At 42.0% G+C, this 27,137-nt stretch overlaps 1 protein-coding gene across 7 annotated transcripts; it reads left to right on the top strand.

Moving 5' to 3' along the window:
- On the top strand, window positions 1–27,137 carry LOC310903214 (uncharacterized protein). Of its 7 annotated transcripts, XR_014587354.1 has the most exons (8): window positions 1–352; window positions 9,885–10,027; window positions 10,457–10,508; window positions 17,200–17,352; window positions 17,470–17,572; window positions 18,123–18,303; window positions 22,377–22,558; window positions 26,404–27,137. XR_014587354.1 is itself a non-coding variant. In XM_083845973.1 (5 exons), the coding sequence occupies exons 1-5, from the start codon at window positions 337–339 to the stop codon at window positions 26,449–26,451; spliced, it is 441 nt and encodes a 146-aa protein (XP_083702099.1). In that variant the 5' UTR covers window positions 1–336; the 3' UTR covers window positions 26,452–27,137. The 7 variants fall into 7 exon arrangements, 3 of the variants coding, with proteins under 3 accessions (XP_083702099.1, XP_083702098.1, XP_083702097.1); XR_014587353.1 differs by lacking the exon at window positions 17,470–17,572; XR_014587352.1 differs by lacking the exon at window positions 9,885–10,027 and having other exon boundaries at window positions 17,200–17,572.

Genomic DNA, 27,137 nt, shown 5'->3' with positions numbered 1-27,137 from the left:
GATTTTTAGTCCCTAGTTTGGCCCTAGTTGTGCTTATCTGTGGGTGCCAGTGGACCTTGGCCCATGCATGGACCTTCTGGCTTAGTTGCAGGCCTGCCCTGTCACTATGGGCCTGTCTAGTAGTCTCTGGACTTTCTCTCATCATGATATTGAGCTTTGGATTGACCACCCAGCTTGACTTCATACCTGTGTCATCAGTGTGAACTTTCCTGCTAACTGGGGCTTGTGGCTGAAGCTGGCTCCTGTTCCTAGAGCTGCACTGCTATTCTGCTGTAGTACTCTGGGATAGGCTCTGTCCAGCCCTCAGTTCCTGCCTCTCCATCCTGCTGGGAGAAGATGTGGATTAGTCAAGGTAAAATAGTCAAAATAGCCTCCTGGATTCTGTGCCAAGTTTGCGTGCAGTGGTAAAAGAGATAATGTGGTGGTGAGGGGCTGTGCACCTAGTTACTAGTATGACTGAGTGCGCCCTGCTCCAGCATTAGGAAGCAAGCTCCCTCGAGGCTGGGTGCCCAGCAGAGACTGAGAGCACTGCTTGTTCCCTGTGTGGGCTTGTGCCATGGGGACCTCACCTGTGCTTCTTGAGCACTGAGGAGCCAAGTGCTTACATCCCTCAAACTGGAGCATTGTGAAGTGTGGAAGGCTTTTTCAGCACAGTAGATATTGTACTGCTATACGCTGAGACTGCAAGCCTAGTCTTTTGAATGGGTATTTTGATACTGTGGCTCTGAACTAGTATGTTAATGTTTGGAAAGCAGAGCTTGATGGTAGAATACCTTCTGCAGAGGGATGTCTTCCCTCAAGCTGCCACTCCTTCTACTGCTCCAGTGCCCAAATAGTTCTTTGGTTTCTAATTGGTCATGAGGAATTTGTGATAAATTCTTCCTACTTGAAGAATACAACAAAATTCAGGACACAGGGTTATTTGAGAGCTGGATGGTTCATCTCCATTGTCTGCTCTCTTCAGGACAGCATGTCAGGTAATGAGTTGATTTAAATCCTAAGGAGTTCAGGAGAATCACGACAGTGATTTGCAGCAGAATGGATCAGGCTAAAATTCCCTTAAATAACTCTCCTCAGTAAATAGCAGCTCTTGAGAAACCTATGGCACTGTTTCAGACACGAAGCAGAATGACTGAAATGTGTAGGACATTTAAAGAAATAGATGAACCCCCACACCTTATACTGAGCTCCTCCACTATTTGGAAGAAAGTTAGACAAATGTCATTTTTTTCTCCTATAGTGTCTCCTTTAGTCCAGTTCCAATACTGGCCTTGATCTATCCTCCAGAGGAAGACAGAGGAAAACTGACTATTGATTTCAAGGACTGTATTTAGGCAGTTATACTATTGCTCTGGCAGGTTTTCTAAAGACAGTTCCTCTAAAGTTTTGAATTCGCAAGAAGTACAAAAAAGTCTCATTTTCACGAGATTTTGACAGGGCAAAGTTGAGGGAGTGGGGAGCCTGCCCATCCAGGATAGTGCGGTTTCCTCCTTTAGGGTATCTACAAGTGAATTTGAATGCTGTCTGTTTAAATGCAGTGTTAGTGCAAAAGTGGAGGAATATGGGCCTTATCCCACAAAGCTGTAGCCTGGAGCACCTGCCAAGTCAGACTCTTCACATGTGGGGTTAATTGGTGTAATCTTTAAATGTTTTTGTTTCCAGCTGCTCTACATAGATTAGCCTAGCAAATTCAAAAACCTGTGGGTTCTTCCAAGCACTTGGGTTAATATATTCTCACTTTAAAAGTACTGTTGAATATATTGAGTAAGGAAAGGAAAGGCATAAAAACAAGACTTTGGAAGAAAGGCAAAAAGTCAGCGTTCAGTTCATGATACATCTGGGATCTTACCACCTGAGCAGGCTTGAGAAACAGACTTTCCAAATAAAAATAGCAGGATAATAAAACAATCATAGTAAAAAGCAGTGGTGAGGTACTTCAGAAATCTACATTTTACAGAAGTGTAATCATGATTTAAAAATACAAAAACAGTGACTCAAAAGAGGGAGAGCGTGGGTGTTTGCTGGGGATGAGTCAAAAGAAGGATTTTCAACTCCAGAAGGCAAATGCAAAAGATGAAGCTCTGTAAGTAGAGCCTGCAAAAAGGCACACCAAATTTATGCATTTGTTCTGCATCCAGGGTTCACCTCTATGTTATGCAGAAGTCATTGATTAACTGACACTAGATTGAAATGGGGCAATTAGACAGAGTAAAATGTCTACAGCATAAATTATACAAGAAAAGTGTCTGAAGAGAGCCTCCCCTTTGTCTTTAAGACTTGCCAGCTGTTTCTCTCCTGCCTTGTGAGTCTTACCTTCCCAGATAAGATATTCCTGTCCCTTAAATCAATCTGATGGACCACAGTTAACTGTACATCACAGGGTACAGCTGTGTGTCCAGATACATTTTTAATAGGTCAGACAGTCCAGTGACAAAATAGCAGTGAATCATGTTAGCAGATGAGGAAGCTGGAGGGCAAATGGCTCTGGAAGTACCTGCAACAGACATTGCTGCACTATTCCTTGGCCCTGGTTTCAAAGAACAGTTTGTCAATGTGCTTAAACTGAAGCACGTGCTTTGGTCCCTGTTGTAGTTGGTGGAATCAGGTGCTGAGCCTTAATGTAGCAGTAGAAGATAATCACAGGAATATGAAATTCTGCTGTCTTCCAGTAACTAAAAAGGTGAATCCCTTAAAAAGCCTGGGCAGCTCTGTGGCTGTGCTGGCTCACTGTTCTTTGCTTGTAAGAGTGCAAGGCTTGTTCTAATGCTTTTTCACAAAAGGAATGACAGGAACTGCTTTTTACAGAAATAAATTGCTTTAAGACTTCTCTCTTGGCTGTGGCTAGCACAGTATGTGCTACTGGCACTTACTGATCTGGAAACACCTTAGTAGTAGATTTAACTTGTTTGTAAAGCAACTCTGCTTGTTGCCATGGTCTAGGGGTTGTGTAAGAGCCTCCAGGCCTGTAGGATGCTTTTGCCATGCCTCTCATCACACTGTCTAATCAGCTGTGGGGTACTTTTGGGGTTGCCTTAAACCGAACTCTTCCACAAAAGCACAGAAGTTGCTGGAGATGCACGCAAGCTGTCTTTTTCAGCTGCAGTTCTGACAGCCCATATCCATTTACCAAGTTCAGACCTGTTTGCATGCGGGTGGTCACAGCCACTGCAGCAGGAAAGCACCAGGTATAAAACCCAGAGCTGGTCTTGTAATCTTTTGTATCAGCACTGAGCAGGGTTTGGGAGTGAGGGGTTTGCTCAGGTCTGTCTTGAGAGGGTGTTTGACTTATGTTCAGTGGATTGTGCCTTACTCCCTGTACTTACTCTGTGCCCCTCGGAGTAGCAGGAAAATCAGCCTGCCCTGGGGCCTGGGATTCCAGACAAGCATCCCCTCAGTGCTGTGTGCACCAAGAGCACCTGATGACCTGTGACAGGTATGTCTTCCTTCCAGAATAAGGAAAACACATCTTGGCATCCACCTGTCTGAACAACAGATAAAAAGATCTAATGTTTGTGCTATAAAATGATGTGCACTGAGGTTTTGGAAGTAGACTGGATGTTTGGCATTTTCTGATCCTCCCTTGAGTAAATGAGTAAAACGTTAGCAAGGTTAACACAGGAAATCTTCCATTGTACAACGCAGCTCCGAGTGTGGCTGAATGAGGTGAAAAAACCCTGATCTTGTGTAAAGCCCTTCGTTACTGTTTTTTCAAGGGGGATGAGAACCGAGTGTTTAAAATAGCTGTTGGCCCCCACAGATTATTTCAAGTATTTATTTTTTCCTTGTGTTGCGTACAAGGCTAGCCAGTGAACAGGCAGAGCTGGTTGTAGCTGCTGTTTGACCTCTTCAGTTTTGCATTTCTAACATTTGACTCGTGTAGATCAAATGATCTTTTCATCTGTCTTATTTTGGTACTTCCTATAAAAAGTAACACTTGTTATTTCTGTACAGTTCTGGCATGACACTGTCTGGGAGCCACCCAAACCTGATGGTGTCTCCTTTCTCACCTGCAGGAGTCATACATGACTCCAAGTTTATTGGCAGGACCCCTCAAGGACAAGAGTTGCGCAGAGATGGAGTTTTATCACATTTATCCATGTATCGTGCAACACTGCTAAGCCCAGTGGAGAAGAGGGAAAATGGATGAGCAGTTAGCCAAATGTTTATCTTATTTTATGCAGGTCTGAGACCTTTTCCAGGTATCTACTTTATATTTTACAGACACATTTGAGCCTTCAAAAATGCAGATTTAAGTTTCTTGTGACTATATTTTACCTAAGCTGAAAGCATTTAACATTTCATAATTGGGTTGGAGGGCTGTACATATCCAGTCCAATTTGAAGGAAGATGAAAATGCTTCAATTTTTCATATATAGACTGTGAAAATGTGAAGGCTGACTGTAACAATAATATACACAACACAAGAGAAATGTAAACCAATCCAGTCCATAATAAATTTGCTTGTTCGGTAATTCCTTGGTGGCAAGGAATGTTTAAACATCCATGAAGTTAAAATATCTGAATATCACACAGGCATGATGATTTTGTACAGTGAACTTTTATAACATTTGAAACGAACCTGCCAGTCATTAATGGTCTGTGAAACCCTATCCCGGGCTGGTGCCAAGTCTTTCCCACAGAATAGTCACATTGTGATAAGCTCTGCTGTGTTCACAGAAAATCAAGGAGTTTTGCAATGAGGTTACATGATAAGCTTTGCTATATTGCACAATAAATCATTGTGTTGAATAATTATACAATAAGCCTCATTTATTTCTTTATGGGAGCATCCATAATGCTTTATCCATCAGTAATGGATAAAGGTCACTACAAATGTTTTTCTTCCCGTTCTACCACCTCCCTCACATACTATTTACATTTAAGGTTTGGGGAAGACCCTTGTTAGCCTTGTGCATGTGATGCCTTTAACAGCACTGGGGGGCAGTGCACAAGAAGCATAGTCATGTTGGGAGGTGTTACTGGGGCTGACTCAGTGACTGAAAGGGATCCTTGTCTTTCTGTGAGCTCTGCTGGTTTGTGCTAGCTGAGTTTGGGCCCTTCAGCCTTGAGGAAGATGCATACTAGAGCTTCCTACTTATGCAATAATTTGCATTTGCTGTGTTGGTTTTCAGTGTCCCATTTGATGTTATTAGTCAGTATCGCTTTAAGCAGCACCTTCCCTTTTAAACTGTTTTATTGATTCCTGTGGTTTGCAGGACCATTTCTTTCCATACCAGCTTCTCTTATGTGATTTAACCTGCTGCCCCCATTTGACAGCTCCCAAGTCAATCAGTTCATTCTTTATTCCACCCCAAAATCTTCAGGGCTTCAGCTGTCTCCCAGAAATCTCCACCTTGACATCCCCTTGCCCTCCAACACCAGGCACTGATGCTCAGCTTCTTGCTTTCCTCCCAGCCTGTTTTCCTGTACCTCTCCCTTCCTGTCCCCAGGGCTCACAGTTGTCTTGTGCTTGATTTCTCCTCCTCCCTCCCTGTGTCTCACTACTTCCTAGTGACTTGCGTAGCCTATTGCCAAGTGTCTCAAACAGGAGCTTGTTCTCCCTCCTTGGCAGAGCCTCTTTCACTCCCACTACTGCAGCCTTTGTGCTCCCCTTCAAAATACACACCTTCTAATCTTGACAAAATGAAATAATGAAAAAGGTTTCTGCTGCCGTTTCAGTTGGGTCCCTTCAGGTGTATAAGGTTTTGGAGTCAGATTGTAGCAGATCCATCTGCTTTCAAAGAGCAGGGACTCATGTCTGCATTAATGTCGTCTCCATAAATCATCGTGTACTGAAAATGGCTATCACATACACCAGAGCTGTAGGAGCCACATCTCCATCTGCAGCACACCAGGAAAGCTCCAGTGCCATCAAGGGGATATAGCCTGGGTCTGTGCTGGCTGAAGATTTGGTCTTGAGTGAGGACTGTAATGTAGGCATGGAGACAGCTATAAGGCCATTTCACCTCTCATGGAAAGCCACTGCTGATGTGGAAGGAACACTGAAAAATGAGAAATCCCTGCACAGTAGTGCTTTGTATTTTCAGAACTGATTTCATATTTGTTAATAGATACGTTATTAAACATATTAGAATAAAATATAGGTCCTGCATCTTCTAAATCCTAGCATGAGACATTACCTTGTAAGTACACAAGACTTGCTGGTCTACTTCTGTCCTGCACATTGGAAAACCAGAAAGGAGCTCAAATCTCTGCCAGATGAGGTTCCTTGCAGTTCCGGAGAGTCACTGAAGCTAGCTGTTTCTTTTCTGTTCAAAACCTTTTTTCTATAGAAGTTGAGGTTGTGAGGTTAGGAAGAGGGAAGGCAAGGGGAAGAGAAATGTGGAATATTTTCTTGTCTGCATGCAAGGCAGATGACTTAAAGTATGCATTACTACTTTAAAAGTCCTCAGAGGATGTCACAGGGCTCTGGTGTATTAAAATGTACAAAAACAATGCTTGATGCCCTTATTTAAAAGGTCATAAAGATGAGATGTCTGTACTTCTGGAGTAGGCTGTGTAGCCTCCAAGAGGTATGTGTAGGCAGTATATTAGGGCCCTTTTCCTGCTGTGCATCTGCTAAGGGTCAAAATACAGATAAATCCTGTCTTGTAGCAGGTGAATATAGACACATGCTGAAGTATGAGTAGCCTCCAAACACAGGGCATAGCATACATGTTCCCATTACGTATGGAGGTGCCTCTGCATTGAGATTATGGAAACCTGCATTTTAGGTCTAGTTTGTGTAAGACATGATGAAGGGAACCTGGAAGGTTCTCGAAGCTGAAATGGGATGCCAGAACTGTCCAGCCTACTGTCTGTATGAATCTTCATGTCAAGAGCAACGTGTGTATTGGAACACTTGAAGCAACTGCTTAATAAAGCAGATATTTAGGAGTTAAGAAGCAAACTTTCAAGTGTTTCATACTTGGGAGCTGGCCCTTTGAAGCTGTCACTCCTGCCTTTTATAAAAATCAGGAGATTCATGCTGAAATTGCAAACTGCCTCGTCATCCCTGGAATCAAATCGTCAAATAAAGACAATCTTTTCTTTTCCTAGAAAAAGATGCACTCACTGCGTCTTTTCAGATACCATTTCTATTTGTGACTGTGACTTTTTCAAAGAAATGAGCAGAAGATAGAATGGCCTGCTGTTTGATTGTGTTTCTTAATATGCTGTAGAATTATAAATAGTGACAATATTTTTACAAGAAAGTTCCTCGTCTTTTATTACAGAATGAATTGTTTAAAAAAGAATCTTCTGTAGCTCTGTATTTCATTAGGCAGCCTTCATACTTGTCTAACAATTCCTAAATGGCCAATAGTCCTAAGAAATGCCTGGGAAAACAAATTGCTTTAAATGGTTCATTTAGGTGAATTTAGCAATTTTATTTTATATATAAGCTGAAAAGATTTTTGTATCTCGGCTTCTCCCCTTGCCAGACCACAGATGTTTAGTTGCTGGGTGAAATCATCCACAGGAGCGTTCCATGTAGGACACTTAACCAAGAAGTATTAGCTTCCCAAATCATATTAAGTTATTCCAGAGGCACTGTGCCTAAACACTACCACGAACAGGTACTTCATGATAGTCGTTTTGGCACTAACTGGGAAAGCATCTGATTCATCAGATTTCCTATATGCTATTGAAGAAGGGCTGCATGTGCCAAGAAGGAACAGAGTGAACGCCAAATCCAGGAGAGCATCAGAAGTGAAGTTTAGCTAATGTTATTTTAGATTTTTCCCAAAAGACAATTTGTAGCTTTGATACTCAAGTGTCACTTCTAGCACAAATTTCTTTGATGCAGGGCAAAAGCAGGGAGTAAACCAAAAAGTCAAGCCACACCTCAAAAGGCCAGCATCCACCGGCTTTCCAGTGAAATCATGATTTATTTTCAAGCAATGATTTCTGACTTTCTTCTTGTATTTGCTTTTCCTTTATGCTGATGGCTGAATTAAACTAGTGTGCAAGTGCTTTTCTCTGAATATCCTTTAATTTGACAGCCTCATGGCCTCAGTACTGCTCTTTGCCAAATACTGCTTTTTCACAGACACAAGCTAATTCCTGTTGTGTTGTGCGACAGGGTTGAGCACAGTGAAAGCCCAGCTTGCAAACTGTCTTGTTTCTTTCCAGCTCCCTGAGGAATTCTGAATGTCAGAACAGATAAAACTATCATCCTGTTCTTTCTGTTTTCTTCTGAACATTTTTCTCAATGATATCCTAGAACATGGTGCTCTTTTTCCATTTTCTTTTCCCCATTCCTTGCCCCATCCAATTTCTTCCCTATCTCTTGCCTCCCCTTTAGGAAAGCAATGGCCATATATCTTCACTTAGTCTCCTTGCTGCAATTTGTTTGTGTGCATGAAAGGAAAGTACACTGTCACTCATGAGCCTTTACACCTGCCAAAGCTAATGAGCTAAGTTTGACCCTCGTTCTGGCTGGTTACTTAGAACTTCACACTTAGAACTTCACGAAGCAGATTTCTAATGTCCCAAAGGAGTATCTGGGGTATTACAAAAAATATTAACAAAAAATATAATATGACTGTTATATAGATATAATCTAATATACTTCTGTACTATTATATGTCAATGTTACATTTGTTTTGCATTGGAGAAAGTCATAAAACTTTCAGTAAGAGAAACGACTGTTTTTTATTGATCATTGACACTTCGAAGTTTACTTTGACCACTGGAGGAAATGGAGCAACAGCAGTTTCTAGCACAGGTGCTTCCACCCAGGCTGACTTCAGGGCCCTGCTCTCTGTTCTGGTGAGTGTGTCACGGTGTCCCTGGATGCAGCGACTTTACCTCTGAGTGATGCAGCTGAGGTGGAATCAGAACTGGGTCATAAAACCCATTGTTTTGGTGACAACTCAAAATGATAAGTAGGAAAACCCTATATGCCATCAAGACATTAGGTGATTAGTGGTGGGTGAATGCGTGTGGTCTGATCAGAAAAGCTCTCAGAAGATGAGATACCTGCTTTCCAGAGCTCTTTTCTGGTGGGGAAGGGAGGAATGGTGGCTGATGCTGTATCCTGAGCTCTTCTCCAGGTCCAGCTGGACCAGTGGCGTGAGCTGCTGGTTGTTTTTTTGGCTTTTGTCTGTCTTTAACTTTTGAGGAAAGCATGCTATAAAATAATGAGTTTGCAGATGAAGGCCTAGACTACCTAAAGAGCCTTTCAAAAGATGCACAAACCCTCAGAGCCCATGTGTTGTATTTATCTTTTAAGGAACCTTGTCATTAGGCTCAAATTAAAAATGAGCTGTCAGTTTCTATTAATAATTAATGCTGAAATGTTAGCACTTTGAAAGACTGTTTCAAGTGCAACACATTCCATTTAATGCTGAACAGTTTTATATTTACAGTAATTCCACCTTTCATCCCTTAATGTCAACCTCTAAATCTTTAATGCTTTAATCACACTTCTTATTTTGATATCCCAAGTGAGCTGTTGTAACCTGTGTCCGCTCCCTTTCGATAAGGTGCACATTTTATACTGGAAGGTTAGTCAGCAGCACTTGTTAATTATTAAGGAAAACAAAATGCTACTGCTGGAAAATTATGTTTGTTCCCAGCAGTATGTGTTACCTTTAATCTGTACTGACAAGAAGCAAGAGGAATCATAAAATAATCAGAAGAGCCAGGAGAGAGGATTGTTTGTGAAGAACATTACCCAGCAGAAATGTAGACAGCCTTGATTTGATTCCATAAATGAACCTAATTACTGGATAATGCATTGTTCTACAGAAACTACATATCTGTAAAATATGTAGTTAAAAGAAAGCATTGTGAGTTCAATTGCAGATTTTTGCTTTCGAGTTTTGTTTCCTACAGCATGTTCCTGGACTGCACTGAGATCTTTTCTCTTTTGTGTTTAGACGACACTAAAGTCATCCAACCTGAAGCAGGAGTCTGGGAGCTCATTCTGGTTGCAGCCTTCCTGTTGGGACTGGGGAGAATTCTGCAGAGAAATAGGCCAACTAAGCGATTTAGTTTTCTTTTAATTCTTGTTTGTCTCATGGTAAATATCCCAGAATGTAATAAAATAAGTACTTGGAGTTTTCTTAGCTGTTAGGCAAGTAATGAATATCCTAGACAGTAGAAAGAGCACTAAAACAGTGTCTTGCAAAGAAAAGACTACTTTGAACTTGTGGTTAGAATACATTTATCCAATTTGCTTGAGTTTTCCTTGCTGTTTCAGGGTAAATCCTTGAAGTGATGAATGAAACTGATGGCACTTGTAACCAAGTTTGAGCAACCACATTAACGGGCTGTAGAGGGATGTCAACCTATAACCTGCTGCTTAGTTACAGGGATCAGTAGAATGAGACTCAACCTTGTATCTGGGAGGTTCACATGTTCTGATGTATAGCTGTCGTGAATGGGTTATTTTGACACATTTTATGGGACAGATGCTTAAGACTACCCCATTGTTCCTATGTTTCCACAGGTGTTACCATATGGAGGAGGCACACAGCAGTTTGTAACAGACACCTGTGCAGGTACAAGATGAATGGTGCTGGGGAGGGTTCTGTGTTGGCCCTGTGTCGACACGCCCCATAAGGCTGTCCTTGTGTGGGACCATGTCTTAATTATGTGTGTCTATCAGTGGGAAGATATCCAGCCTGAATCCGAATGCTAACCATTCTTCTTTAATAATGTATTATTTCTTCCATTCTGCTGTATCCTGGAATGTGTTGTCCTTTTCTTTCATCTTGCTAGTAGTGAAGTTTCTCATAGGTGCACTTAAGGCTCTCCTTTGGCTTTGCATTGATAGCTAAGATTTCAGATGTTATCAGAGCAAATAGTGCCTTCCTGTGTGAATATCTGTTTGAAATCCAGGGGTTGGTCAGACTAAGACTCCCCGAAATCTCCAGCCTGTTTGGTCATCTCCACCCACGCCAGCCAAATGCTCAGTTGGTCAGGTAGTGTTTTACACTCAGGTGCTAGTGAAAGCATGACAAGCCAACTGGTGAAATATGAAGACTGCATTATGATCCCTTCTAACAGTGCTTCCACCTTAGAGTATGTGTATTTTGGTGAGACTCAGCTGGAGTAAAAGGAGGCAGGATTTTCTCAACCTCAACTTTTGCTTGTATTATCAATCCTCAGCAATATTACATGTTTTTATCAGGCTCCCATCAACTCTGGGCTTTTTTTCTAATTACATGAACAGTGGATGAAGTACCATTAAATTGTCTGTGACTAGAAAAAGAATTACTGCACTGATACTTTCAATCCTCACTGGCTTGTAAAGAAGGCTTTCAGAGTTTACTGAATCTCCATCTCACATATCAAAAAAGAAACAGAAGAATTCCTGCTGCTACATTATCATGCAAGCATCCAATTCTATCCTTCCATACTGAGACAAGCACAGCACAGGAAAGTGTTAAAGAATATTTATAAGATGCCCAACAGGACAAAACAAATGGACATGTGTAGTGTTGGTATATTGTTCATTACAAACATGATTAGTGTGTATATATAATAGATGTGTTGTTAAAGCACAGTGGGTTCTTCAAAGTTTACAAGTTTGTTATCAATTGATTTATTCATGAAATGCTTTGTTTCTATGACAACTTTATTGGTTTGCCTGTGGTCTAAATACATATAGGCATGGCAGGAATTCCACAGTACAAAACAAATTACACGCTACTACCTGAATGGCTTGATGCCTTTAGGGAGTGAACAGAAATAGCCCACGATGAGGACAGAAATCACCATAGACTGTGCCAGTATGAGAAGGCTTGCTTAATAAAGAAAAATGCTTAAAAGTCTTCCACAGCTTCCATCTTTGCAGTAAAAGGGAAAGATGGAAATGAAGCAGGGAATCTGATAGAAAAACATAAAAGGGACCCAAGCCCCAGTTGCAGAGGTGGTAGTGTATTCAAGCAAAAGCCACAGATCAAACACCAGCACTCTCCCACAAATATAGAGCTTGCTAGAAGCTATTAATATTCATAACAGATCTAGGGCTACAAAAGAAACTGGCGAACTATTGTTTAGTGAGAAATTAGTTTGAAAATATAGGGCATCAGCTGATAAAAGAATAGGAAGGCTCGCTGAGACAACATTAAAATGGGATCAGAGAAAAAAGTCACTAACTGGACCAAATGGCAAAAACAACTTCCTAAAATACAGGAAAAACAAGACGGACATGAAAGGACTGGGAAGATGACAATGTTATGGAGACCTGAGACACTAAACCAGAGGATAACTTTCAATCATAGAAAATGCAAGTTATATAGCACAGCTTGCATGTTTGTCCTCCATGACGCTTGGATTTTTCCAAAATGGTATCCTAAACCATGGTAAAACAGTGGTGCTTTGGCTCCTTTTGTCCTGTGCTACCATGGTCTTTGGGAAATAACAAACAAGAAGATGGGATTCTGTGAAACAGGCTCTCCTGCTGCATCACTGGCTGCCTATTTGCTTTTTAAAGCCATAAACATCAGAAGCAGCAGCAGAGAGCACACTTCCATTATAAAAGCAAGTTTTCTGGCAATTTGTTTTTAATCTAAACAAAGCTGCATAGCATTCTGGAACACTTTCAGAGAATCAGCATGAAAATTTCAAAGGGAGGAAGGCACACTGATCAGCCTCTGCCTCACATGAAAGCCAGCATGCAAACACCCAACGTTAGAGCAAAAGAAGGCAAACACAGGTCCTTGCCTGGTAACCACAGACTGCCCCACCAGCTCTTCCACCTCAGAGAAGTGCCTGTGCTGCGACGGAGGTGAAAATATATTTCCATGCTTACTTGTCTCAGACCAGGTCTGTGCCTCGCTGTTGAAGGTGTTCAGTTTGGCTACTGGCTTATTGCCCATTCAGGTGGCACTGACTGCACCTCTTACCATCGCGGTGTGTGCAGAGCCTGGGGTGGGCAGGCAGGTTGTGCAGCAGTATGGCCTTAGGGTGCATTGCTTCCCTGTGCTACAGCAAAGCTCGTGGGGTTCGGTCACTGGGATTTGGCTCAGTAACAAGTTCCAGATGGTGTCTTAGTTGAGTAACTCTCCCATCATTTATTAGCTAGGCAAACTTCATCGCCTGCTTTGATAGGTGACCAGGCTGACTCAGACAGGAAGGGTATGACAACCAGGATCCTAGGCCCAGGAAGCACGGGGAGAAGAAAGCAATGGCAGTGAGATGTGGAGCTGCACGTGGCTTTGTGCTGGGGCAGGCATGCAGTGTGCACACTTTGCTGCTGCTCTGCAAGCGCCTGAGCCATTTGACTAATTTGATGTGGAAGCACTAATAAAATAAAAAGCTTCTCCAATTAGTGCACACTCTCTATTATTCTGACTCGTGTTCTGACCCAGTCCCTTCCATACTCCTAATTGCCTGGGCTGTACCGAGAGGCATTGCCTTCCATGTTTTTGAGCTGTGGTCTCCTGCAAGGAAGAATTATCTGTATCTGCCTTGATTGATCTGAAATGACTTATTTCAGCTGGTTAAACTGTGTATTTACCAACTAAGGAATATTTATGGAGGTAGATGATTCAGAGCAAGGAAGTGGTCACCTCTTCAGGTGGAGGGGGACTTATCCTATTGTATTGTGCTTGATTCAGAGATGTTCATAGTGCCAGAGTAGCAATGGACCATCAGGCTTGTAGTAGTTCTTAAAATAAGGCCATACTCCAAAGCGAGAAACTTAGACATCTTCACCATGTATTCTGTTCTTAAGATAGATGTGAGGTAGCTAAGCTACAGGAGAGAAAGGAGAGTTGGCACTGCTCAATATCTCCTGACTACATCAAACCTGTGGGATATGAAAAAAAAAATAATGCTGAGGTAAAGTTTGTGGCTACTGTGCTAAGAGAAAATGCTTTCTAGATGTTGTGTTCTTTTGCCTGTGGAAAGAGCAGTAGTCTTTCCAGGATTCATTCTGGATATAAAGTATAGTGGGGAAGCTCTCTTCCTTATCAAGGAAGATTTCTGTGGTTACTCTTTCTGCATTCCTGTTTAGTTTTTCTTACCTTTTTTGGCCCCCTTGTATGGTACAAATAATGCATTTTCAAACCAGCTTTTGTTTTAAGGAAGCACGTGGGCTGGACAGCAGACCAGGATATCCTTCAAGTCTGACTTATGCTAAGGCAAGGAGCCAAAAGTAGTCCTAAACCTGCCTTAGTGGGCTGACGGAGACTTCACTCAGCACTTCTGAAATGTCTGCTGGCTTTGGAGCACTGTTCCCAAGAAACCCAGCAAGGAAGGCTACCAGTGAAAGAAATCTGGGCAAGGATGCTTCCTTGCACCAGATATTTGGCTGCCAGATCAACCACATGAGCCAAGGTACCTGGCCTCCATTCAGTGCAGGCACCGGAGAAATGATCAGCCCCAATTCTTTGCATGTCCCCTTCTCATTTTCAGGAATTGGGAGATTTCTGGAACATATATTGTAGAAAAGTGGTGGATTTCTAGTATCTGAGTAAGTTTATGGTTCACATATGGTGTCACCAAAAAATTCTGGTTGTACTGCATCAGCGCGCAGCTTCTGGTATCTAGAGCATATATTTCAGTACAAGAGTGGCTTTTGACAGACCTACTTGGCAGTGGATTTACAAACACTTTTCAGAAGTCCCCCTTCATTCTCATAAGTGCTTTTAGGCCTTTTTGAGTGTTGCCTGCGATGTATAGGAAAATGTCATAGTTTATCCCATAACTAACCACAATATTTAATTATTTAATGATGGCTATAAAACAAGTGTAACAAAGGGAAAACTGTTCTGAACTTTCCTGACACTAGATACGGCAAATACTTGCTCTTTATCTGACACACCATCATTTACTCCCTCAGCCCTTAGAGAACAGCAGGATAGCTGAACTATCGATATATTAGAAGAAAAATCATAGACAAGGAAAGTAAATTCTGACATTTTGAAACTAATGGTGTAGTTCATCTGATGCACTGCATGCCTAATACTCGATGAAAAGTCTAGAGGGAAGAGCTTAATGCGCCTTTTTAAATGTCTGTATTTCAGCCATGGGCTGTGATCATTTGTGCATAGATACACGATTGTGTACATGCATGTCGTGACTTGGTGTGACAGGCTTTTACAGACAGTACTTCACACGCAGTCAGCTGCTTAATGAAAATGCCTTTTCACAGTTTCTTCGGGTTTGGGCTTGCGTATGTGCATGTGTGTGCATATACACGCATGCAGAGAGGTTATGGGCAGATACCCTTTTTCATTAAGCAAGTGACATTTTCATGCTGGTGCAGCATCTATCTATCTTCTTTCTGGCAAAGCTGTGTGCCTTTCAGTCAGCATCTGACTAAAGATCAATGAGAGAAAGCTTTTTGAAGGTGCTTTCAGGTCCTGCGGCAAGGGAGATGATCAGAAAGCTGCCATAAGCTTCAGACCCACTTGACAAATGAGGAACTATTTTGGCGCTCTGTAAACTGCTGTCACATCAGTTAGAAACACTAATTAGAACTACTTTACTATTGAAAGTGTCCAGTGCATTAAATACCACTTCTGCTTATTGCAATTAGCTTATCCATTGACTTACACTTCATACCACAAGACTATCAAAGATGGAAATGCATAAGGGATGGCTTAATAATTTATGAGGGAAATTAGAACTGAATGGCAAATAGCTTTTGCCTGCTACCCTTTGACCTTTCATTCCTTGTAGAGCATGAAGCTCATGTGAAATGTGCTTGTCTTCAGTTTTGTCTTGCTGAAGAAGTAGACAACTCAAGATACCCAAGTAGCAAACATCAAACTGTTGTCTTTTTCTCAGAGTGATGCAGAGGTAAAGTGATGTGGGTAGCTTCTGAGAAGCTGTGGGACATCATGATATCATGCAGCCTGTAAGGAAGAGAATTGTATGCTCTTACTATACTGTTCTCCACAATGGTTCTTATTATTGATAAAGCAGCAAGACTTCATTAAATAATCTATACCATGTGGAGTTGAGAATAGGTGGTGGTGTTTTTAATGCCTTTTCCATTCTTTGCAGGGCAATCCTGTAGAGGATGGAATCTAGTTTTTTTGTTTGTTTGTTTTTGTTGTTGTTTTTAATAAATAAATAAATGTAAAGACTGAGGCAACTTCATATTTTTATTTTAAAATTTAATTGTGAGCCTGTAACGTTTCAACGTGCCTTAGAAATCAGGAGAAAGAAGCTAAAAGCTTCCCATGCCATAAAGGACAGATAAGTGGGCCAGCCACTAAGGATGCTAACACTTTACATTGTACATAGATGTTTTTAGCTGAGAGGGAGGAAGAAAATATCACTCTTAAGTAAATAGCTGGCTTACAACCTCAAGTCATGAGGCTGAATTCCTCACCCTGCTTTTGTGACCTTGGGCTAGGCACTTATTCTTTCTGTTCAGGTTCCTATTGATGATGTTAGTCCCTAGTTTAGTTACCAGGGTGTTAGAGAAGATCAGGATTTGTCATTTGTTGTTTTAAATAAGACAGTGTTCCTACCACTGCTCATCCTTCTGAAGAGCTGGAATTCAGCACATATGACTTTATCCTCAAGTGATTTCTTTTGTTCTTGAAATTCTGTACATAGGCCAGCTCAAAAACTGTGTGTGTTCTGTTACTCAAACATTAATAAGATAGAGCTACAATACATATTTTTTTTCAAAGAGTGTTAATTTAAAGCAGTAGACAGAAAACAAAGCAGCAATGGGGCATTTTCATCTAACAGTTCCTAACAGGAATCATCTTCAGAGATCTGTTTCCAAAACCATGCAACTCATCCTGTTTTCAAATGCATTTGTATGCATTCGGTGATCAGTGCAGAATGTTCTTTCTCTGCCTCAAGTCCTACATCTCACCACACTACTCCATACAGAAATACTTGTGGAAAAAATAATGACTATTTCATCTTTGCAATCTTTAAGTGATGGCAAGATAAAATACTAACAAAGGCATAAATATACATACGCTCACATAAATGCAAGTATAAATTACAATATGAAATTGGTATGGTTCTTTACTCTGAATATATTTACAAGTTTGGTTTTGTTTTTTAGGAAAGAAGTCTTTGGAAAAGCAGAGTTGGATTGCAAGGTGTCAATCCATACAACAAGCTTCATGGCCTCATGCTATGCAATGAGCCTCCCCAGCCTACAATCAGAGCCAGCCAGCCCTGCATTCTCAGTTGTCCCCTTCAGTTTTGATGCACGTTACTGGGGGAAGGGAGAGAAGTAGGGTTTTTTTGTTTATTTGTTTTCAGGTAGACATATTTGAAAACCAAAGGTCTTTCATGTCTCCAGAAATTCAATGCAACATCAAGGTCTTCTGACCATTATGAAGCTATAGGACCCTCTAGGGGAGCTATGGAAAACTGTCAAAGTCCAACCACAACTCCTTCACCATCGCCAGCAAGGTTGGTATTGACACCAGCGGAGCCAAGGACCAGTGCCTCGGCAGGAGGAGTGGAGGCTGCACCTCCCAGCCTGGGGCTTTGCTGTCCTTCATTTCTAATTGTCTGTGTCCTTTTAAGACTGGTAACCATAGACCAAAGGAAAAAAAAAAATAGGAGGAAGATTTTTAATCAAGATTAAATTTAACTTGGAGTAGCCATTCCCACAGCAGCTAATTGAGAGGTAAGAATGTAGCTTTACCTAGTAGCTCATAATGTCTGGGATTTAAAGAAGCTGGAAATAAGCAGGAAATCAGGACAGCGGGAACCCAGCTGTGGCACAAGTGCAACACATGCTTACCGATATCCGTGTTAAAAATTAAACGTTCCTAGCAAAGTTTGCATAGCCTGCACAACTTTGAAAATCCTTCTGGTTTGATGTTTGTGTCAAGTTTCACCTAGCATTAGTCAAGCCCTGCATCGTATTTAATGTCGGTTTTAGTATCCATCTGTGTGAGACAGTGTCACAATATATTGCTGGCAAGTTTCAACAGGGAGGCAGAACTTGTGCGTTGACTTTCCCATGAGGTTTCATGTTCCTGTAAAATCAGTCATTTAGGGAAAAAAACCTGCAGTATTAGTTTAACTTGCTATTTCACATGAAACTGATGAGACAATCCATGTAGAAAGAAAACAGCACTTCAGATGTCGTGTGCTTTATAACATGTATTGCAATGTTGTTCTTTCTTCTGATAATATTATAACAGCTGGTACTGCCTTATGTTTTTCCTCAGTTTAAAGCCCCTTGTGGTTGATGGCCAAAATACTTCAGATATAAGACGGGATCTGGTTTTCCTTTAACTCAAAGTAGGAAGCATGCTGTCATGGACCTGGTACCCATGGAAAGCCTGCCCTCATAAGAAACCTCCTGTACAAGGTGGTTTGTCCCTGATCAGCCTTTTGCTCCTCAGAGAGGTGAGTGCTCATGCCCCAAGGCCATGCGGAGCTGCTTTCCTCCCTGGGCTGCTCTGACCACGAGCTGCTTGGTGAGTGATGCCGGGGCAGTGCACTGTCTGCTGAAGGCCCCGCGTTGGTTAGTGACGACTTCAGGGTCTGAGTCACTCCATCACGCGTGCAGGATTTTCTGTACTGGAGTGTCGTGTCTGTGCACAGAGCATCAGTGATATTACGTATTCACCTGTGTTTTCCAGAGTAACCTTACAGCAAATCTTTAAATGCGTAGTACGCATAGTTACAATGTACTAGAAAAAGGCTGTTACTGCATTTTTTTCTGTTCACTGACTGTGTTTGTATGATCCACAAATATGGGTGAAATATTGGCAGTATCTCCTGTGCAATCCCAAAGAAAACTTAAAACAAGAAGTTTAAAAAGTAGCTTTGCATAATTTCTATATCCTTATACCAGAATATTTTTGTACTGCTTTAGACATTTTTGGTGCCTTTAATTTAGCTTACTTTTTTTGTAGACTTCTAGTGCACCAGGTGGAGTTCATCCACTTCTGTAGAAAAAGGTTCACCTGTCAAATCTCTTAATGAGGGTTTTCCTCCCCAGGCACTACTGGTTTTATCATGCTCCTCCCCTGAGAGGTTTTAAAGCTTCCTGCAGTGGTATCTGTGCTGTGGGACAAGGCGCACTGTGTCCCAGAGCTGCTGTGGGAGCCGAGACCATGTTAGTGCACAACTTGGGGCTGTCCTGCTGCAGCGGGGGGCTGGCACCGGCTGGTCTCTGGTGGGGTTTGTCCCCTCCTGCTGCCAGGGGCAGGATGCACCCCATCAGGCAGGAGACGCTGTGCCTGGGGCCCCTTGCGCTGGGTCACACCATGGGATGCTGCCAGGGCTCCCGCTCCTCGTGTGTCCCAGCAGCCAGCTGCCTCGGCTGCCCTTGGTACCGAGGGGATGCAGTATGGAATAAGTTGGTTTTTTTTTTCTCCAGTAGAAAATGTCAATATATGAACTTCTGTTTCTTTTAACCAACGTACAAGGACAGCCTGGTTAAATGCAGTTGGCTCCGAAGGCAAAGGTAGTTCCTAAGCTATTATTTGACCAGGGTAAGTCATAGTGTGCTCTGAAATAGTGGGGCAGCCAAATGCTTTGTAGCAGCTGTTACTGCCTGAGAAATGCACTTGTAAACTCTGGCTGTACTAAGCCACTTAAAATTGCTGTAGATAGAAAAATTCCAGTGAATATTTTTATATTGTAGTTGAAAATAAATATAGGGTATATAAAAATACTCAATAAGCAACTGAGCATGAGAAAAGTATAAGAAAAATTGCTATTGCATAAAGATATATAGTTGCAGCAATGGACTGATATCCAATAATTTACTACGACTAAGTTCTAAAAAATGGATGGCTGCAAAGTGTTTGCAAAACCATTATTTTTCAGTTGACATGTGGTTGGATTATGTGAACTGACTCACCATTTAAATGGGGCTACTGAGATTGGTACATTATTGATTCAGACAATCCTTGACCTTAGGGATATCACTTGCTGTAACAGAGGAAACTGGCTTTTAGGCTAGAATTCTCCATCTCTCTCTGCATCTCTGTTATTTGACAAAACTGAAGACAAAAAGATTAGGGGAGCAAAGCATGAGTTAATGCCAGCAAGGTTGAGCAGCTTCTCCTGGGCTGCTTTTTCTAATGAAATAGTGTAGGAGCTCTCCAGAAGAAAAATCCAGAGGTACCGAGACTTTAGGTAGTCATTTTAAATCAAATTTTCACCCAAGCTGCTCTGTGTGTGTAAAACCTCAAAGCCATCTGTTTTACTTCCTTGCGATACATACTTTTTGTATTAGTAACACTGAGGTGAAGCTCCAGATGCAAAATGCTGTGAAGTCTCCCACTCACATCTTTCTTCAGGGCAGGCACAGGGTTCCTGTGAAATAGCATCAGGCTTGTGTCTGTACAATAAATCCGGAGTGCAACAGCACCTGGGTTGGCTTAATGCCTGTAAGCTTTCTGCAGCTGAGCAAGGAGCATCCCAGTAGTGCAGGCAACGGGGTGTGTATGGGATGCACATAAGGGTTTTGGCTGCTCCTTGCTGATGACTTGACACCCTCAAGCTATGACCTGAGACAGTGCACCTACCACAGCTGTGGACTTGCCTTCCTGTGCACGGTCATATTCATTTTGCCATGTACCCCTACTGAGCAGGAAGCCTGCAATTGAGCTCATTCATGCAAGGACTGTGCTTGAGCCTGAAATAGTTTAGTTTCCTCAGGCTCCCTGTAGAGTCAGGCATGAGATGTGAGCTCTTCTGCAAAGCAATTCGGACCAGGTGAGGAAGGAGCCTTTCCACTACATCCTTGGGAGACCAGTCTCCCAAAAACGGCACTTACATGAAGTGACTGACTGCGCTTTGAGCATCCTCTTAATCCCATCCGTGAGGAAGAGGCAGCATCTGTTTTGCTGTTTTGTCCTGTGCAGAATGTATAGCGGGGATGCTGCCAATGCAAGAGGCAGGGAGAGGGACATGGAACAGGTCTGTCTGTCCAGAGGGGTGGCAGCAGCCTGGGCTGGTGCTGCAGGAGCCTGCAAGGCTGTCACGTGTGGATCTGAGGGGGAGCAGCTGGCGAGAAGGAAGGCTTCTGGACCCTGAAAGCAGGGCAGAGAAAATGAACATGTTTTAGTCCTGGTGCAGAACACGTCCTGCATGTTGTTGAACAGGGAGTTGTGGCTAGGATGTGCAGGAGAAAGGAAAGGAGTTAGCTGCTTGGATTACATGGGATTATCATGTGATCTGGATGTTCCAGGTTCTCTGGATATCTCAAACAGGACTTTGTCAAGAATTCATTGGAGACAAAGAACAGGTTTTGTTTCAAGAAAGCTATCAGTGGCCGTTCACCAGACTGCCTTCAGGTCCAAAAATAACAAATGAACAACAAAGACTGCTGATCAGTCTTAAATTAAATTAAAGCTACACTTTTTTTTTAAGGATCTTATCCAGTGTCTGTAGTCCAGGCACTGTGTGTACCTTCTCAGCCTGTCACTCATCAGATTCCTAATGGCTATCAATCTCCAGACATTAAACGGGTAGCCTGGCATTTGCCCAACAGGTTGCAGCATGATGCTGCAGCTGCTGAAAAAGTACTTTATAAAAAATGATTTTCTGGCTTTTTATCAGCTATTTCAAATCCCAAGCTACAAATCAGTTGCTTCCTTTTTAGTCATATGGAAGCAAAACAAGATGCACCTGAATGCTTTTAAAAACAATTACATCTAATACTATTTACCAATGCAAACATCTAGCCAGCCATCCTCCATCCTTCCTCTGGAAACTGTAACACTTCTTTCTTGTTCTTTTGTATGCAAACACTATTTGTTATAATCACTGAGCATAAATCAGATAAAAGCAAAATCTGATGTATTAACAATGAAAATGTTCTGAATAAAAACATGGATTACCATGGGATTTTTCCTAGGATTGTGCTCTACTCGATATGATTAAGATCCTCAGAACTTGTCTCTGGAAGATTTATTTTATGATCAAAGTGGACATCCAGTTTTTCTATGCCTATTTCCTAAGCAGGCTGAAGAATGATCTCCTTACATGTATTGCCTTTCCTAGGCACCAAGTTTCACTAAATTGATTTGTGGAAAGGACAATTGGCAATGTCTCATGGCTGATCTTTTGCAGTCTTGCTAGTGCCATTGAAACAGTTCAGAGGGAGCTGCTTGTTGGGAGCCTGAAAGCTCACCCTGTGAATGGTATCATGAAAAGAAATCCCTTTGGCATGGGAGCACCTGTGTGCAGTCAGCTGTTGTGGGCTCTCCTGGCAGAGCAGCGGCTGTCATGTGCACACTGCCTGGCTGGGAGGTTCTGTGGTGGGAACAGGTTAACACTGAGCCCTGTGGGACCTGCGTGTGCCAGGCTTTGGAGATATTTCACTTGCAGTTTTAGGCAGCTCCAAGCCACTCACCGACCTTTTGAAAGTTTCCTAAATCTCACAGTTGGAAAGCACCAGTGCTGGATGCCGATAGTACTGAATTATGTATAATAAGTTTTATTTCCTTTTGCATGTCCAGATGATGGTCCACTAGTGCCAAGTGGTGGCAGTCAAAAATTTATGAAAAATGAGTGTGCCATGGATGCAAGGAAAGGCCATGACCCAGGACCATGTCATTGGACTACTGATATCATCTCATACAACAGGCCTATCCAAAATTGTGATGGCCATGTCCTGCTGAGATCTGCAACTCCAGCCAAGGTACAGTCAGACAGCACAGTTTTTTTTTTCATTTTTTTTTTCCTAGCAACAAAGGAAATCCAATAAAGTCTTCACAATTATTCCTTAGATGGATCAACATAGCATAAAATAGTAGTGCACAGATCATGAGAGTCATATTAAAGCTTAATCTGTGCTGATGGAGAGATGCTTTCACTTCAGCAAGTTCTTGAAGCACCTCATTGCCTATGAACTAGATTATTTTTTCATAAATTGAGGACAACAAATAAGAGTTTAGCCCTTGTCTTTGTTGCTGAATGTGGCAAGCTGATCTGTGAGTAATGGAGCAAGCAGAGCAATCTGTTCCAGAGCCTCCGCGAAATTTTCCATTGTTTGGGGAACGAATTAGTCCATTCTCTGCATGAAAGGGAAAGTCACGCTTAGGAACTTGATTTGTTGCAATGATCTTCTATAATGCATTGCACTACCAGTGACATTCTCACTGATATTGGTGGTCCTTTGTGTGCTTTGTATCAGTTTTATTTTCTTGCCAGGAAATTGAAACACCTATACATGTAAGGAAGTCAATCTTTGATTCTTTCTAGCTTAAAAGTGTGCCTGTTGACATGCTTCAGATCAGAGACTGCATTTGCAGTGGCACAGAACCAAGTTATGAAAAGTTTGCTAATTATTTTACTCTTATCTTCTTATTGCAATGTGAAGTTTCCTCTCAACATCAACTCTGCTTAGTTGTACAGGGCGTGAAGGGTCTTTTGGGAGCTCTGAGCAGTGTTTGAAAGGGTGTGGCTTTCACCCTGCTCCTGTGCCTGCTAGATCAGAACTGGTTAGATACTTCCTCTAAAGTAAGGGTTAAGAGAAATCTCTGAATTGTGACTTATCAGTACAACCTGAATGCCACCACCTCCCCAATAACAAAGAGCTGTTTCTGTGGGGAATTCCTACCTGGACCATGTAATTCTAAACTAAACAGTAGGCATTGGTATCAAGAAACCTTTAACTAGGAGAAAAAGACATGAGACAGAATAGAAAAATAAAGGGGGTGGGGAGGAAAGACAGATGGAAAGGGAGTGAAGAGGAGATGAACTTTACCTAAAAAGGCAGATCTGCCTTCAAGGATAGGGAAGTGGTGAATGCTAGTGGTGAATTTCCCATCTAATGAAGATGAAGAGAGGGTTTTCCCTTCTATTAAAAGGCATGTATCACATATGTAAAAGGTCATACACCATTGTCAGGTGATATTGTAGCTGCTGGACAGGCAGTGAGCAAGAGCTCGTTCCTTCAAATGTCTCAGGACCTTGAAAAGGTCATGTGAAGAGAGGCTAGTTGTCTGTCCCTGCGGCGGTGCAGTGGGGAGACAGCCACCCATGCGCTGAGATAGCGAGGAAAAGGTGGTGGATATGCCACCCTTCTTCTTCGTCTAGCACCACGGGTAGGTACAGGGCCAGAGATCCTGGCCTTGGGATCCTGTGGGTTCAGGGACAGGTAGTGAGACTGGTTTTGTCCTCTCATAAAGGACCACTGACATGGTCCTTCTCAGCCCAGGGGAAACCTAATCAGATAGCTCCATGTTCACAGCTCAGCGGCTGTGAACACAAGGCAGAGACACCAGCTGTCCTTGTACCACTCACCTAACCTCCCTCTACACTGGGCATATAGCAGGTCTGCAGTCACCAGTGCTGGGCTCAAAGCTTTCAAGGATCTTGCCATTCTAGGAGATTCTGGCACCCTTGGACTGGCTGGGTGCAGGTGAGCCCCAGAGGCCAGGGCTTTGCACAGTACCTGCCCCACAGCTGGGGAGAGGAATGTGAAGCCTGCTGGCTGAGAAATAGCAGCATAAAGAACATATAAACTATGCTTTGTTTGAGATTGCTTATAAATATCAGAAGTTTTAAGGCAAAATTGTAACTTAAAGCCTGCGTTGTTATATCTGGGATCCTGGGTGCTTGCAGCATAGTGCCCCTGAGCTGGAACAGCTGCCCCTGGCAGCACACCCATGCCTCTCCCAAGCTCTCTCATGTTGCACCTTCTGCATGTAGTTGAGCATTTTTGGTGGCCGTTTCCTGGGTCCTACAGCAACACCAGGGTTTCCAGTGACCAGAGCCCTGAGCTCCCCACACCCAGATGGAGACTCCTTCAGCAGGGGCACAGGGACTGGCCAGATGCCTCCCAGCATTGCAGGGGTCATACAGAGCCAATGCAGGGTTTCTGGTGTACATCCCAGGTGTCCTCCTGGGGCTGGAAATGCCTCCCTGAGCTGCCCTAGCTGAGATGCAGATAGGCCTGGTTCCTCTCACCAGCTTACAAAGGGGCTGGGAAGGGCTGGGGGGAGGTGACTGCTGCTGCAGTGGAAAGGTTTAAAATCTCACTGATTTTTCTTATTTTACTCTTTTCATTTCCTCTTTGCTCCTCAGAGAGGAATGTGGACTCAGATATACAGAGAGTTTAGGATTAGGGAAGGATTTTACCCCTTTTGTCCACTTTCCCGTAGAAAATGCTTTTTAAAAAGGGAGGCTGAGATTTAGTTGCAGGTCTATTACAGACATAGAAACCAGGTCTAAAGTCTGATTTTGGATCCTGATTTACTCCAAAGTCAGTGATGAAAGTCAGATTTAAGCTGGCCTAATGAGTACTGCTCAGAAATGTGCCAGGCAGAATATTTCTGGGCTATACCTGGGATAAATTAACTCCTGGCAGCTTTCAGCGATAACATTTCTGAAGCTCAGTCTGTGGGGTGTTTTTTCAGGGGTCATTCAGCAGTGTCTCGCCACAGAGAAGAGCACTATTGAACTCCTTGGAAAAGCTATGAAATTTCATACACTGGATGCAACCCCAGGAGACTAATCCAGCCCCAAACACTATCACTCTTAGATTTGTGTTTCATTCAAGAAGTCATGAAGCAATCTATTTTGCCAGAAAAAAAATCATTATTTTATCATCATCCTGAGTACTTTCCATGAGAACAAAATTTTTCAAAAAATGCCTGAGATATTTGTGAAAGATCTCAATTGTGCAGAAAAGCATTACATTGATTGTGAACTTAGCCTTTCTTTAGATTTTTCTGCTTGTCATTTTTACTTAAATACAAATATTAATGAAGACCTAAACGTTGCCTTTTACTATTGCTTTTTATTATATTTTTCTATAAAGATTGCTCATAATCCTACAGCTATCTTTTTTCTACTTTAAAAGGTTCTTGCTTCCTATTGCTGTCAGGATAATGCTGCATCATTCCACCTAACTACCAATAAATAGAAATGCAGAGCCATGACTTCTATTCGAAAGCATGCAGACTCCTTTGTACTGTTTCCTTATATACAAATATATCTTCCAACTTGTAGCTGTAGTACATCTGAATTAAATCATGACTTATTCTTTCTATTAAAGCTGTGTTGTCCTTGCCATTATCCCCTTTTCCAGTAAATGAGTACAATGAAAAATTGATTCTAGCTGTATTGGACTGCAGCGAAATAACAAAAGATGATTGTTACATTATCAAAGTCCTCTCTGCTTCCATAATATAGGAATTGAAAACACCTGTCTTTATCTTCTCAATCAATAATGTACCTGAGTCACATTTTCCTGGAAAACACTTTAAAGGTGTCCACTGTATGTTATTTAGATTTAACAAATGCATTATTCAGCCTGTCTTCATTTATTTTGATTACCTGAGCTTGCTCTGCTATCCCTGTGAGTTATATAAAGCCTAATATTAAATGCCACACTAGACTAGTATGTCAGTAACAATATCAGATGACTTCTCTTATGTGAAGCAGTGTGACAGCTGAACAAGTACACTTCGTAGAATACGTGTGGAAAACTTGTGTTCAACAGGGACATTTCATCACATGCTGTTCTCTTTCTAAAAGGCAAAGCAGAGGGCTCCAGCTAATGGCTGCTGGAACAGAGCGACCTAATTGGAGGCAGGTTTGGGAAGAGCAGCAGTGGACACTGGAGTCTGCATTCTGGAAAAGAGGAGCCAGTGTTGGATGCCTAAAACCGTCAGCTGCACTTTACAGCTATGCTTTTTAATATTTTTAACAGGCTATGCTTAAGAGCAGCTAATTTACTGCATGTCTCAATAGCAGTCTGAAACTATCGAGCATCTATAAGAACAGAGAAATCAGTGAGCAGCTCTAGAGACACGGCCATCATTTCAACATGTGCATTTGCATATTCCATCTAATGCCTGAAGTCAGATGCCTAAAATTAGTAGATTTATTTGGATGTGTGGAAATAATTGTAATTTGTTTCACAGCAATCAATTTGTGATGCTTTGATTTCCCTTTCTACAGAATTAAATTATTAAGGGGCAAATATGATTTTCAAGATACTTTTTATCATTCCCTCTGCTTGAAGTTTTGTCAAGTTTGACACGCTATAACCCAACGTTCAACCACAAGTAATAAATATTAAAAATAAAAATCAAATGAAAAACAAATTAAGTATGAGAAATGTAAAGAAAGGAAGGACAGCAGGATTGCACCTTGCTAGGGAATGATTAACATAGGGGCCTCTTTTCCCCATCCACTGATTTTTTCATCATTTCTAGATGCTAGCGGTGGTCTGTTAACCCTAGCTCAGTCAGGGAAGAAATGGTATC

Source organism: Anser anser (genome assembly GCF_964211835.1).
Source record: "Anser anser genome assembly, chromosome: 8".
Taxonomy (NCBI): Eukaryota; Metazoa; Chordata; class Aves; order Anseriformes; family Anatidae; genus Anser; species Anser anser.
This window is presented reverse-complemented; position numbering and strand designations above follow the sequence as displayed.